This window comes from Chenopodium album, chromosome 16 (genome assembly GCF_948465745.1).
Source record: "Chenopodium album chromosome 16, dcCheAlbu1.1, whole genome shotgun sequence".
Classification (NCBI taxonomy): Eukaryota; Viridiplantae; Streptophyta; class Magnoliopsida; order Caryophyllales; family Amaranthaceae; genus Chenopodium; species Chenopodium album.
Genome location: NC_137849.1, coordinates 42,841,265 through 42,856,651, shown reverse-complemented (window position 1 = coordinate 42,856,651; position 15,387 = coordinate 42,841,265). Strand labels below are relative to the sequence as shown.

Genomic DNA, 15,387 nt, shown 5'->3' with positions numbered 1-15,387 from the left:
GAAATTGGATAGGGATGGAGGTGGTCGGAATTCGACAGGAAAGGGATGAGAGGGGTGGAAACCGGTGGGGAATGGTGGAAACGGAGGGGGAAGGAGATGCCACATGCTAGTAGGGGTTAGGGTTTGGGATTAATTTGGATGAACGGAACAAAGTTAGGATAAATCCCAGTAATTTTTCCTAAATTTTATTACCTTATTACTATTTATTCAATTGCCTACTTGCTTGAGGTGAGAACAAACCCTCTCATAGGGGTGGAAGGAGGGCCTCCCCACTAGGCCAACCTTGATTCTCTTCAACTTTGCTATATGATTGCTTGTTCAAGTCTATTAAGAAGATTATTTGTGTACAAAATACTATTTAGATTAAAAAAAAAAATACGAATTAATTTTTATTTTTTTATTTCTCTATATAATTTAAATATAAAAAAATATTGAATTTTTTGTCTTCACTTTTTTAATTTATTTTAATTTACTAGGAGGAACTCTTGGAAAATGTTGAGACAACCGAGGATGGAGTCATTGACATGGTTCCTGACCACAATACCCTCCCTGTTGATTCAAATCCAGAGCAAGAGTAATCATCAATCGATCCAAGTAGTGCTAATAGCACAAAGAAAATGGTTGATAGCATAGCAAAGAAGATGAAGGAAATGATTTGGTGCAAGACATTCTATATGTGGCTAATTAGGTTGTTAAATGTGATCCTTGAGATAATCATAGCTTTGCTAACTCAGGAGAATGAGAATGAGAATGGGAAGATTAGTGACACTATATACCGCAAGTTAAGTGTGATCACTTCTTCAGTTTGCTTGATTATATCACTTATCGAGATTACGAGTTATCAACGTAGTCAAGGGAAACTACTAGGAGAGTTGCCCCTGTATTTTAATGTCATCTGCTCGACTATCCAACTTTCTATCAACTTGGTGGTATTTATACTGAAGAAGAAATTTATTAAGTTTGATTACTTCTCACTGGTTTTTTCCATAGTTACTTTGCTCTCTCCAATGGCTCACCTGCAGGAGCCAGCTAATGACCCGCCTCGAGGTTCAGCTGAATACGGTTGGTTCAACCTGAGATACACGCAAAATGATACAAGAGTCGTCCTGTCTTTTGGAACTTATGTACTTTCTCTGTTTCTTTATAGGAGCAACATATGAAATAATTTTTTGACACACTGTTTGAAATAGGGATTAGAGAATGTAAAACGGACAGGGTAATCTAATTTTGTTTCCCTCAGATCTTTTGTAACATTTGATTGCTTACATCTTGATAAATTCTCTCACTTTTCATTTGAGTAGTCAAATGTTCAATTTCTCATTACGTCTTGTGTGTGGCTACATTAACATTCATTATTCATGAATACGGGTAATCCCAATCATTTATGTCGAAAGCCCTTATCTGATCTACCCATAAGAAACCATAATTGAAAGCAATAAATAGAAATAAAAATACCTCAAAGAATTAAAATAAGGCTTCATTAAGAACAATCCATGGAGTTGCCTAAGAGAAACTAGGGCTAGAAAGAAAACTAAAACGAAGGTACTATAAAAATTATAATAAAATGCATAAGGAAAAATAATAATCAGTTGGAGTATTTATATTATACTAAAACTAATTAAAATAAGATAAGAAGATAAAAATAACAAAAGTTGATTGGTCAATTGAAAGAGTCATAATTAGTATTAGACACTTCGTTGATGTGCACACGCCTAACCCATCAGGCAGGTACAAGTCCAAAACCTCCCACTCCACCCCTCACTTGGATATTCATAACCATCTAATCCCCACCCAAGACTTGCCTATTCATCGCCTTAAAAATACAACAATACACATAATATTAATTACAATAAAAAAATTCACTTAATAAGTTAATATTAAGCAATTTTTTATTTATTATACGACCATAAGGGTCTGTTCACTTCAGCTTAATTTCAGTTCAGTTCAATTCAGGTCCTAATTTCCTTCTCTCGTAAAATATTCATTTCACCTCAATTGAGTTCAGCTCCAATCAGTTCAGCTCAATAAATGTGAACAGACCTTAAGTCTATTACAAAGTATTACGGAATATATTTATTGTTGTAAGAAGTTGCAATGGTCTTATTTGTCTGATGTATTTGAATTATAAATCCGATTTCTTCTTTGGTGCATGTTACTTTTCACTTCTCTCTTTTTAAAACTTGCTTTGATTGTAAGCCTGTAACAGCTTGGGCATGATCTGCTTTTTGTATGTGTTATCATTAAACGATAAAATCCTCACAATACTACTTCAGTGAATATTGAAAATGTTTCTGATGCTGTAGCTTAAAGCATTATATCAGCACTAACACAGTTCCACCAAGATATTCACCTGATAATTGTACATCAGAAAGTTCAGGGAAGACCATACATAACTGAGTTTTCTAATAGAAAAATTGATTCTATAAGCTGTGAGGGAGACATCCAAGGCCATGAAAGGGTAGGAGAAGGAAAGGTTAAGGGAGCTTGGGGGAGGGGGGGGGGGGGTGGGGGATTAAAAGCAAAAAAAATTAAACACGACATGGCAAGTTAACCTTCTAAACCGATTATCAACAAGTTAAGGCTCATTAAAAGTAAATAGGTATGAAAGTTTGGATTATTATACAATAAGCAAAAGTTGGTATTGTTTTAAGTAAATCGGCTAAAGTTGAGATATTAAAACCAATTTTTTCTGAAATGTTTGGTTAACATAGTTATAGGAGTGTCAAAGATTTGACACGGAGTATATTAGATGTTTGGTTAACATAGTATAGTAATTCATTTCACTTAACAAAGCAAACATCTAAGATGAAATTGCTGTCAAATTAAACCAGTGATGGCTACTAGGATAAGGAGGACTGAAGGTCAATAAGCGGATCTCAGCCAAGTCATCTGTTACTAAACTACAACCAATATATACAACATATCTGTTGGTTTAGCATGCTCTACAAAACTCCTTTACTCTATTAGTCAAGCTTACTAACCTATTCAATATTCATATCGAGCTTTAACTTGTAAAGGACACTCACAAAGCTACATTAGCTGAGGTCTAAATTCAAATGGATACATTGCCTTCATGACATGTACATAGGGTTAACCAAGATGTCAGTACTAAGTTTATGAGGTGGTGGTAGAAACAGGAGAGCCTGAAGTAGTAGCCAGAGCTATGCGATCCTGCAACAAGTGATCCATTTTTTGAGACAATGATGTGTTGCTGATGTTGTCTAGTTGACTGCATGGTTTCAGTTTTACTATCAGACGTTTGGATCGGCTTCTTATCTCCGCTTCTTCACAACTTTCTCTCATCTCTTCTGCTGCTTCTTCCAAGTCTTCATTCACCTCTAGTACTGGTAAGCTCTGGCAAGCAGATGGCATCAGTTCATTCAGTTGTAGACTTGCTGCTGCTTCAGCTTCGGTAACTTGCACACTTTTGTCTTTCTGAATGCAATAATGTTACTTGAATTGATAAACTCATGCCATGGAACTCATACAAGAAGCCTATGTATTCCGATACAATGATATTATACGAAAAGATGATGGATTTATGTACATCAGCATATATGCAGTGGTGAACTATTTATATGTACCTTCAATATATTCCATACATAATCTTAAATACTTTGTGCATATATCAGTTATCTTTCACATAGGTTCAACATTCATTGTTTAAATGAAAGGCTTAGACTTGGATCCACTGATAATATTATGCATATATATGAGCTTTCAGTTGATAGAGCACTTTAAAAACAATGTAAGCATAGCATACCTCCAGTTCCATTAAAGCTTCTGAAATTTGGCGTAGCTGCATTTCCATAAGATTCTTCTTCTTCATCAGAACCTCATAGGTTTCCTTCATTTGACCAAGGCAATAAAGTTATGTTAAAAAAACTAGCTATCTCAGGAAAATTAAATAGATATGATAACTGTGCTGTCTTGGTTTGATCACTAATTAACAAGTTCATGCTGAGTTACTGACCCTCCCAGAAGATGCTGCACTGGCTGGCATTACTATAGTGATTGGCTGCTGATCTTGGTTTTTGGTTTTTAGCTCTGCCATTTGTCTGCAATGAGGGCATCTCGATTAAGATAAAAGACCACCACAAATACAATTACAGGATTCAGAGAGTCCAATCAGTAACTACCTCCTCATGATGCTAAGTTCATCTTTAAGCATCTTTACTTCTTGACGACATGAACACCTGGGAACGTTAATGCTCTCTCCAAGCTTCCATCCAGGAGGTGGAATCCAGTAGGGATCTTTAACCCCAGCCTCCTTCCTAATGTTAGCCAGATCAGCACTCTCAAGCCAGTACTCCATCTTGCCTTCAGCATCACACCTCCTACGAAGGCGATCATTGCCATCACGCGGAACTACTTGGCCAGCAAGGTGCTTGAGCATATGGTCTAACAGGCCTGTATCACCAATTCTCTTCCGAGCTTCTGTCCTTAGCTGCAAACGAGAAATTGGATTTTCATGATCGGCTCCATATTTTTTCAAAACCTCCACCAATTCCATTCCAGCTGCCTCATACCTGCATGTTTGCCGCCATCAAGTTAGCTTAGTGAAGTAGTAAGCACTTTCAGACAATCAGACTAAAAATTGTATCTTGTGAGTTTTACCTTTTTAAAGGCCATCTGTCAACAAACTCTTTATCATTGTTTCCCTTGATTACAGCTTTAATTTCAGTAGTTTTTTGTTTAGGAATGTGGTCAGTCTTCTTGCTTTGAGAATTTGGAGCTCTACCACGCTTTCTCTTCCTGTTATATTGAATGATTTCTTTGCCCTTAGTTTCATGGCATGCCTCTTCTTTCTCACTTTGTTTACCCTCCTCTAAAGTTAAACTCTTTTCCTCTCCATGGTCATCTAGCCCTTCGGAATTTGGGACATAGGCAACAAACTTCTTCAAACCCCATCCTTGGATTTTGGAGGCTCGGAGCTTAGAAAAGCATGGCCCATGCTTAGCCTCAGAACCATTTGTTGTTCCTAGCGGTGGCAAGGGCTTGATTAACCAAAAGGACTTAGAATGCTTAAGCATATCAAACCCTTGAGATGGGATTATGCGCCTCAGAACTTCAACAGCAAGCATTGGTCCCATGATAAACTTTTCATCCAATGCAGGGTAAAGTTCTGATCGACAAGCTATATGGTCTGAATTGCCAAAATACTCCTCTAATGATTGAGTACTAGGATACCTTACAGTCACATTCAGTTCAGACTTCGAAGTTACCTTAAAATCAATGAACAAACACAAAAACCAACACTAATCATCACCACATTTTTTCCCAGTACCCAAACTTCCTTTCGCAAATTATAACCACATCAAAGCAAAGATAGCTATACAACACACTGAAATCAGTATTAATTCATCCCAACTTTTATACCACAACTTAGAATTTCACTACAGAAAACCAGATTAAACCTAAACCTATACAACAATAGCCCAAAAATCACTACATATCAAAATCCAATGTCTTCTCTATTCCACAAAATCATACAAGCAACAAATTTTAGAACCGGGGTTGAGCTTTCATTACCATAACAGCGCGAACATAATGGAGCATAGCCGGGGTCCTCTGAGGTAGCTTTGAGCGATCAATCTCATAGAATGAACCCTCTAAAATAGTCTCAATTGGTTCTATGAAAAAATGATTATGTATGATTAGTGAATAATACAAATTCTGAACCCTCTAAAATAACATCAACATCAATAAAAAGTAGCATACTTTTGGGTAAGGAACAGTGAGAATTGGGCAGTGGACATCTCATTGCTGCATCTCCCACTTCTCCTAGTATACTCTGCCTTTTCCACATCCTTTTCAATCTTTCCTACAATCAATTTTCATAATCCAATAAATAAATAAGAACAAAAAAAAGTAAATAATGACAAAATCATTTTTTTTTTTTTTTTTTGACAAAATCATCCTTTTTTTTTTATATGATCAGATAATAAAAATTATGAAATCAACCCAAGTAAGATTTTTCATAAATTTTACAGGGTTTTTATTTTCATTTTTATTTTTATTTTTTTATGACTAAAATTAAGCAGAAAAAAAAAAATTAAATCTGACAGATTTTGCACAACACAGAATCAACCCCATTAACCCATGTGAAGATTTTGCTCCCTTTCCACTACCATCGCCGCCCCCACCACCACCACTCCGCCACCAGCCCACCACTAACAACAAAACTGTAAAAAAAGATAACGAAAAAAAGGGGGAAAACAGGGGAAATTTTCTAGAACCCAGAAAATTTTCAGGCAGAAAGATAAAAAGATTTTCTGATGATAAAAATAAACGCAAAAAAATCGAAAATAATGAAAAGGGTATGATTAAGCTTAAAAACCCCATTAAAACCCACCTTTACTGAGTGCTGAAACTTCCAGAAAAACAGAGAAACTCAAAAAAAAAAAAAAAAAATCCCCAGAACGTCAGAAAGCAGAGTATTAATCACAAAAAACCAAAATAAAAATAAAAAATAAACACCAATTTATCATCTGATCTGATGGGAGTTTGATTTCTAATAGGATTTTTTAAAAAAAAAAAAAAAAAAAAAAAAAGTTTTACAGGAAATCTGAAGTATCGGAAGAAAATAAAAAGAGGAGAGAGAAAGAGAAGCAGAAAGAAAGGAAGAGGAAAGGGTGCAATGATATGAGATGATACCTGGAATTGTGAGTGTTGAAGCAGAGAGATTGGAGGTGCTGCACAACTATGGAAACGCTTTGCTCACAAAGATAGGAGAGAGAAATACATTAATAGGAGAGAGAAAGTATTTCGAGGTTTTAGGAATTTCTGGCTTTTTATATTTTTACCTTTTTTTTAATTTTAATTATTATTATTGTGAGAAACCAATCAAAACCAGGATTAACATACGGAGCATTTTATTTCATTATTAATATTATACATGGTGAATCTTGTCTTCCAAAAAAAAAAAAACATGGTGAGTCTTTATGTAAATACCGATTTGTTTATAATTGTAATTTGGTTATGTTGATTACTTGTTCATTTCCAAGAAAAGGTCATGTTTGGTGGTTTTATACTGTTAATAAGGAAATAAGATAGTAGAAGACAATGATTAAATACCACATTTATCAAGTATTAAGGCATTAAATTAATTTTGAAAATAGGATTATTTGCATTGGTACGGTAGTAGTTAAGTATTTTTGTGAATTAGTATAGTTGCATTATGCAAATACTTCGATAAGTGAGGATTGTACATGCATAATATATGTACTTATGAAGGAGATGTGTAACATTGAAATAATTGAATTGTATGTAATCATTAAAAGGGAACAAACGTAATCCCTTTTAAATAACAAACGTAATCCCTTTTTAAAAAATTGAAAAGTAAATTGTAGTAGTAGATCCATTTAGATTTTACAATATGGCGCGAATTATAGTTATGGTAGTTTTTATTAGTTCCATTGTCTTTTTAAATAATTGAAAGTTAATCATAGTAATAGATCGAATTAGATTTTACAATTTGGCGCAAATTATAGTCCTGGTAGTTTTATTAGTTCCATCGTCTTTTTAAATAATTGAAAAGTTAATTATAGTAATAGATCGAATTAGATTTTACAATTTGACGCGAATTATAGTCTTGGTAGTTTTATTAGTTCCACAATCTTTTTAAATAATTAAAAAGTTAGTTATAGTAATAGATCAAATTAGATTTTACAATTTGGCGCAAACTATAGTCCTGGTAGTTTTATTAGTTCCACAGTTGTTATGGAATATTTTTGAATTATAACAGTTTTAAGGGGTATTTTGGGGTTCCACTTAATAAGGCGCGTGGCTAAATTCGCTATGGCTAACAAAATCATATTAGTGGTATAATATTTCAATTTGGGATAAAATCTCATAGGACAAGACAATTTATCCAAATTAAAAGAGTTCAACAATTACTAGTCAAGTTAAACAATTTAAAATTTTATATTAACTATGTTTTTACATAGTATTGATTGTTTTGAGACAATTTAACTGCAAGTTTTTACATTACTTGTCTACTAATTAATGTTCTCAACTAATTTCACAAGCTATTTAAAAAAAAAAAAAAAAAAAAAAAAAAAAAAAAAAAAAAAAAAAACTAATTTCATAATTTGTACAATGAAAAATAGATATATTAAGGGCGTGTTTGGCAAAATATAGCCGTAAAGGTAGCTGTAGCTGTGAAGGTAGTTGTTAGCTGTATAAGTAGCTGTTAGCTGTCAACAAGCTGTTAGCCGTGAAAATAATAATTTAGGTATAAGTATTCGGCAAAGTAGCGGTTGACTAGCTGTTACATATAAAAATCAATATTTTATTTTTAAAACTATAGATTAAATTTTCAACAGGTACCTCTAATTACAAAAGCTAATCTTTCTAACTTTTCATAAAAGCTACTTCCACTACTAAAAGCCACCCTAACCACTATTTTGTCAAACACTCACATTTTTTGTTAAGTAGTGGTTTGACCAAGTCAAACCACTAAAAGCTATTCAAACGCTAGCACCGAACACGCCCTAAATGAATTTTATTTGTATTCTAAAATAAATACTCATACATTGTATTATTCAACTTAGAGAGATAGTATAGAACTAGCTAAGTGTTTTCCATCAGGGGCGGATGTAGGCGTCCGCGTAACACCAAGGGTACACCCTTGCATACCCTGCATGTTCATTAAAAATTTATTGAAAAGATAAAAAATAATACGAAAAAATCATTATTTACGTATCTTGATTATAATTTTTTTTTTTAATAGTATACGAAATATATATATTAAATTACATATCTTATGATACTATTTACGAAAGTAATATGAAGTACTTTGTATCTTATTAGTAATCTTCTAAAATAGAATTATGTTAAGTTGTTTACAGTTTTAGGAAGCTTAGCTAGTTTCCTAATTGTCGTACATAGAGAAAGCTAAGCAAGAGATTGTGAGGATGCATGTATATAATTATGCTTATAATATGATAATCAATATTATCTACTTGTATTAAGCTATGCTTACATAAGTTACATTGTTCTTTTGCCCTAAACTTATCATACTTTGGCCATGTTTGATAATTAGCTAGAACCTGATTAATATAGTTGGTTGTATTAAATGATTTGACTAGCTGGTTACATTAGTTGTAAATAGCTGATTGTGTAAAAGTTGCTAATTGTTAAATGTTTATTTATAGTGTATTTAATTGGCAAAAATCTAATTGTTTAATAAGCTAATTTCAAAAAAGCTCTTATAATGAGATTTTTTAAAGGGTGTTTTGAGCCTAAAAAGCTCTTTTAATAAGTTATTTATCTAACACATAAATTAGCTTTTAAAATTGGTCAAATATCTGGCTCAATAAGCTAAAAACTCTTTACCAAACAAGACCTTTGACCCATTTAAGATTAAATTTTGAAATAAATTAAAAACAGCATGGAATTAATAAATCATGCAACACTGATTTGTTTGTATCTAAGGTGTAACAATAAGAAAATAAATTCCCTTAAAAAAAATTAAAAAAAAAATAAAATAATTTAACAGCTGATAATTACAGGAATTGTGGGCGTGAGAGTACGTGTTTTGTGTCATTGTGTGTCATAAAAGCGGGAAATTGAAATTTTTTGCAAAAATTCGATCGTTATAGTTTTAGGATTGGATGAGAGAGAATGAGAAAAGTGTGAGATCACTACTGCTACGTGTATACCTGTGATTGTTGCCTCCCTTGTTCTCGCAACCTTTGTTTTGGATTTTTCTTCCATCAACATCATGCTAATTGCTAAGCATCCATTGTTTAATGGTAAATGAAACCATAACATCCACTTCACGAGGAAAACACCTAATGCAAAAACATATTAGTATGCATCTATATGCTTAAAATTACTTAACGGATTACATATTACGGAGTACTCGATTACTAATATATAGTCGTATGTCCAATATATTTGTAAATTAGTTAATGATTTACAATGCGATAAAAAGGAAAAAAATTTAAAAATGTAGTTAGCATACGATTTAGCATAAAATAAGTTGTTGAGTAAGCGAAATAAAGTTGGGGAGATTTTTATATCGATAAAATTACGATTAGTTGATGCTTTAACGTTATATTTGATTCAGAATTTTATCTCTTTTATAGCCAAGTAAGATATTATGGTGAGTTTATATACTAGATACGAGTAGGTCATTATTAGATATTAGGGACTGATTCAACGTTTTTAATAAATTAGTGAAATCGAGCTTTAAAACTTGAGAAGATCGTGAGCAACATCGAAATATTGAAAAAAATTATGATGTAGTACTCCTTAGTCTGAGCTCAAAAATAAGGTATACGAGCCACACTAGTAGTGCTATATTGTACCTTAGTAACCTTACAGTCATATGGAATTAATTTTACATTTGTTTCTCTATATACTCCATTTTGAGATGCCCAATCTTTTACAAGTTAAAACCTGTATTAAATTAGAGCATACATATTATATAATTCTCTCTAGAAAGTAGAAATAGGCTTATTAAGAACAAAAAAAAAAAAAAAATGAAGGGAATTACAACGACTTCAATGTAATGTTGAGTATATATATTTCAGAATCTATATTTCCATTCATGTGAGCCATCAAATGATTTTTCTCATAATGTAGTGTTTACATGATCCAAAAATTAAAAATTAACAACAATATAATCGGTGTATAAAACCCATCTTCCTTCTGACAAACCAAAAAATCAGATGCACCAAAAATTTAACCAAAAGTCTACACATTATTAATGAATTAATGACTTCTTAAAGTTTGGATTTTTTTTAATCTATATGTAAACCAGGAAAAGGGCTACCTTTAATCAAGTCAAGGAAGAAAGAGGGACTTCATTGAGATCAGGAACAAAAGTCTGAACACTACTACTACACCCAGTAGCAGTAGGACTAGAAATACTGTCAATAGTAGTTGACCCTTTGATTGTAGCAATAGAGAAATTCAGAGTGACAGCAGCCCTCATTGCAACTGGTCTCTTCACCGAGGCCGACTGCTGCGGCTCCTGTGGTGGTGGTGGTGGTGGGGGGAAGAGGTAGGAGGGTGGCCTACTAGAGGAGGAAGAGACGGAAGAAGGCGGTGTAGGGTACCCTAGGAGATCATCAAGGTGGACCAACACTTGAGAGGAGGCAGAAGAAGAGAAAGAACCCATTTGGGAAGGCCAGAGAAAAGTGCCCAAAGGTTTACAGATTCTGAAGCCACTCTTCAGAGTTTGTTTCCTGTTTTTTTCCTTCTTTTCTGTAGCAGATGGTGAAGATTTTGGGGATGGTGTCCTTAATTTTTGGGGCACTTTTATCAGTTCCTTCTCTTTGTTCTTCAAATTTTCATCTTCATTAATTACTGTCCTTTTTTTACCCTTATCTGATTCAGTTTTATCCTCTGACAATTGTTGATCTTCACCCCCTTTTTCTTCAGCTACAGATTCCTTCAGCCACCCTATATCCTCCTGAAACAGGAAATAGTGCAGTACCTCTTAGTTTAGTTAGTCAATTTTCTAGCTTTATTAATTGAAGTTTTAGTCTTAGTTAACATTTGGTTAACAAACAAGTATATCTGCATGAATGTGGGGTATATCTGCATGCAATCATGTTACGGAGTATATTATAAAGTTCATAAACTTTATAATATATGCCAGAATTGTGTGACATTTTATGAAACAAGGTCCCACATCAATGCTCTTTTCCTATTTGTACAAGTTAGTCATATACACTCCAGAAATTTACTGTAATAGAACAAGACATTTCAGATTCAACACATTCTACAATAGAATGAAAAAAGTTGTACCAAATCAAGCATTAATTAGCTAGCAACATGATTTGACCAATTTGCATATGATTAGCTTCTGAAATCCCACATTAAGACAAGATTATACCAGTATATACATACATGATGAGATTTACATGCTTAACTGCTTGATTAATTGATTCAAAATTAATGAAATTGTAAATATAGTCAATTATGGTAATTTGGTACCTCCATTCCAGTAAAGGTCTTGGAGATTTCAAGCAGTTGTTTCTCAATATTGGCTTTCCTCTTCATTAGCTCAGCATGTGTTGCCTGCTACAAACATTAACAATTCTGTTAATATATGATTAAGCACTAATCAACTACAAGTCCTTCAATTAAACGGGTGAAAAAAGGAAAGTGTTGCGACTAATCTAAATTGAGGGAGGACTATTATACCTTCAGTGACTTTATTGATTCACCAAAACTTATTGGAGGAACATCTGAAGACTGGTTTCTTTCTTTCCCTTTTCCTGCCAACTTTTGCATCTCTCTGCTCATTATCAAAATCAGAATTCAGACACAATTGACATGAACACATTGCATTAAATAAAAGCAATTACTCATTTAGTACAACTTTACTTAATCACTAATCATCAAATTATAGTCTACCTCTTCATGTCATCAATTTCATCCCTTAGCTCTTTAAGCTGCATAGCACAAACCGGGTCTTGGTTCGGGCAATCACCCGGTTTCCACCCAGGAGGCGGTACCCAATACGGGTCAGTAACACCCGCTTGCTTCCTTGCTTCAATCAAATCAGCACTCTCCAACCAATACTCCATTGCACCTTCCGGGTTATGCCGGCGTCGAAACCTCTCCGCCCCACCAGGAGCTAACTTCCCTGCCATATGCTTCAGCAAATGATCCAAAAGACCCGTATCACCGATCAGCTTCCGAGCTTCCGACCTCAAGTGGGGTCGTAAAATCGGGTTACCGGGTCCTGCTCCTTTTTCCTTCAAGATCTTCAACATATTCTTTTCTGCCAACTTATACCTTTGATCAAAATAAACAATGTTCAAGTACAATACCAAAACCCCATTACTTTTTTCACCCTTTTTTTAACATCATCCAACTTCCATAACTAAAACTTCAAAAATTCAAGTACAATAACAACCTAAAAGTACAGAAAAATCACTATAATCAAGAAAAACTAAATTAAAATAAGAATTTCTTGATTAATTTATACCTCTCAATAGTCCATCTGTGCTGAGAATCTTTGAACTTCTTCTCAGAAACTACCTTAATCTGATTCTTCTTCATCTTCTTCTTCTCATGATATTTCACCCCTTCAAACTGACATTTTCGCTTTCGAAGAACTCGGGTTTTTTCTGGAACCTTCTCATCTTCTTCTTCCTCATCTTCACCTTCATCATCACCATCATCATCTTCTTCTTCTTCCTCCTTTTTTTCATCCTCCATTGAAGCTTCTACTGTGAGCTCAGTAGGCAATTTTTGCGCCAATTTTTTCTGACTCTCTGATCTCTGTTTACTATAGATTGTTGTTCTTCGACGCTTTTCCCATTTGATTTCCAACCCATTATTCGAAACATGATGATCATCTTCTTCATCATCATCATCATGAACCCAGAAACTTCGATTTCCTCTTTGAGCAGTAAACTCATCAAATGAAATTTTCTGGGTGAGTAATTTTTTACCCAAATTCAAACTCATTACATAATGTTCATCTAAATTTGGTTGAACCAATTCATTTTTTTTCACACCTCCAAAAAAATTTTCCAGAGATTGAATACTCGGAAACACCACTGTTATATCATCATCACTCTTATGATTCACCTGAAATTTAATTTATCACCAAAAAATTAAAATCCAGAAAATAGCAAAATCAGTTGAGTAATGGATGAAATTTGAGCAAAAAGTCTTACAAAAACAGCTTTTATTGAGTTGAATGCAGCTGGGATTTTAGTGTTAGAGTGACGATTAAGCTTATAAACAGAACCCATTTCAATCTCCATATGAAAATCTGAAAAATACATTCCGAAACTCATACTCAGAATCTAAAAATGAAGCACAAAAATAATAATTAATGGTAAAATTAGTAAAAGGGAGTAGAAATTTTACCAGAAAAAAAAAGAGTAAAACAGGGGGGAAAAAATCAGAGAAACTTGCTGAAATGAATAAAATTTCTGGGCAAAAAATGAGGATTTATATTTATTTTCAGCTCATTTATGAACCAAAAACAAAACCCAGATCAAAAAATAAACCCCAAATCAAAAATTATGAAGAACTTTACACAAAAAACAAAAACCCAAATCAAAATTTGCTTTCTCTCTCCAAATTATAGATGAAATTCACTGAAAAAGTAAGATTTGAGTGAGCCCGTGTGTTGGGGGTGTGTAAAACCGAAGAATGTGAAATACAATTCACTGAAAAATGGAATGATTAGAGTTTTAGAGAGAGAAAGAGAAAGAGAAAGAGAATCAAAGTTTGTTTTTTGGGGGGAGGTTTTTGGACAGAAAATAGGAAGAAGAGGCGCGTGAGAATTACGCGCGTGGGGTTTAAGGGGGGTTTAGGGAAAGGTGGGTAAAGTGGTTGAGAAATGGCGCGTGAAGGTGTAACAGAATTAAGGAGACATAACAGAATGTTAGAGTATTGGGATTGGTGGAGTGGCTGAAAAAAAAATCAGAATTTGTTGTGTGATTGTGCGTGGGTGTGTGCATGTTTATAAAATGGGTGGGTATAATTTAATTAATTTGTAATGATTTTGTGATTTGTATAAGAAAAGGATTTTGATTATTATAAGTAATTTATATGCAATTGTTATTGTGTAATTATGTTACTTGGACTAGTGTACCCATGTCCAATATGGGTATGTGTTTAAGCGTCCGACTGGCCTATTTTGTGAAAAAATTCTTTGATTTTGAACTAAAAATGAAGTGTCCAAGTGTCGAGGGTTCGATACGGGTACGTGAGGTGAAATGAATAGTCTGAGTAATATGGGTGTAATGCGTTTATAAATAGGGTAATGGATTAAAAATGTATGACAAAAATATGTATCGATCGGTATAGTTTAGGTTTGATGGACTTGATATTTTTCAATTATGGATCTATTAAGTACTCCGTAAAAGAGATCATATATAAGTGAACAATTAAAAGGTATGGGATTATTTAGTTGGGCTTCAATATGAGAGTGAAAGAGATAAGCATAGAGATCGAAGATTGGGGTACATGTTAAATAACGGATAACGCACTAATATAAAACGAAATTGATTATATCATGTCACAAAATAGGCAACTAAAAATTTTCAAGTACAACTATTTAAGGGTTTAGTTTCTTTGGAACCATTTTCGTTATAATTTTCTTTTAATTGCTTTCAAGAGTTCCTAACATATGTACATATTCATAGTAGCAATTAACTTACTTTATCCTTTTTTAATAATAGTAGGCATTTTTTTTTAATACCGCTCTAGTTACGATTGTCAAAAATTTACTCGATTTGGTTACAATCTAAAAAAAACCAAAGTGATTCGGAAAAAAAAGTACTCCATATATATTTAAGCTCTCTATACACTAACCTCTTATAAACCATAATCCGATAAAATCCTGACTAATTAGACCTGACCGTGACAACTCTACCAATTATAGGGATAAGAGGTGATCAA

The 15,387-nt window shown here is 33.5% G+C and overlaps 2 protein-coding genes and 1 pseudogene across 2 annotated transcripts in view; 1 reads left to right on the top strand and 2 right to left on the bottom strand.

Annotated features, from left to right (window-relative positions):
- The window catches only part of LOC145586580 (NADPH--cytochrome P450 reductase-like), a 184,763-nt gene that overhangs the window by 31,836 nt on the left and 137,540 nt on the right, over positions 1–15,387 (top strand). The window lies entirely within an intron of this gene.
- On the bottom strand, positions 3,115–5,836 carry LOC145585416 (protein DYAD-like; annotated as a pseudogene).
- LOC145585415 (protein DYAD-like) lies at positions 10,790–14,004 on the bottom strand. Its single transcript, XM_081642116.1, has 7 exons — positions 13,650–14,004; positions 12,953–13,560; positions 12,376–12,759; positions 12,163–12,256; positions 11,953–12,036; positions 11,270–11,425; positions 10,790–11,212 (listed from the first exon to the last, which is right to left on the bottom strand). The coding sequence occupies exons 1-7, from the start codon at positions 13,770–13,772 to the stop codon at positions 10,790–10,792; spliced, it is 1,872 nt and encodes a 623-aa protein (XP_081498242.1). The 5' UTR covers positions 13,773–14,004.

Excerpts from the sequence above, each read along its gene's own strand:
- LOC145585415 (XM_081642116.1), bottom strand. The coding sequence starts at position 13,772 with ATGAGTTTCGGAATGTATTTTTCAGATTTTCATATGGAGATTGAAATG. Across the intron at positions 12,760-12,952 it reads CACAGATGGACTATTGAGAG|GTATAAGTTGGCAGAAAAGA; the intron begins GTATAAATTAAT and ends TTTTGATCAAAG. Across the intron at positions 12,257-12,375 it reads GAAATTGATGACATGAAGAG|AGAGATGCAAAAGTTGGCAG; the intron begins GTAGACTATAAT and ends GATAATGAGCAG.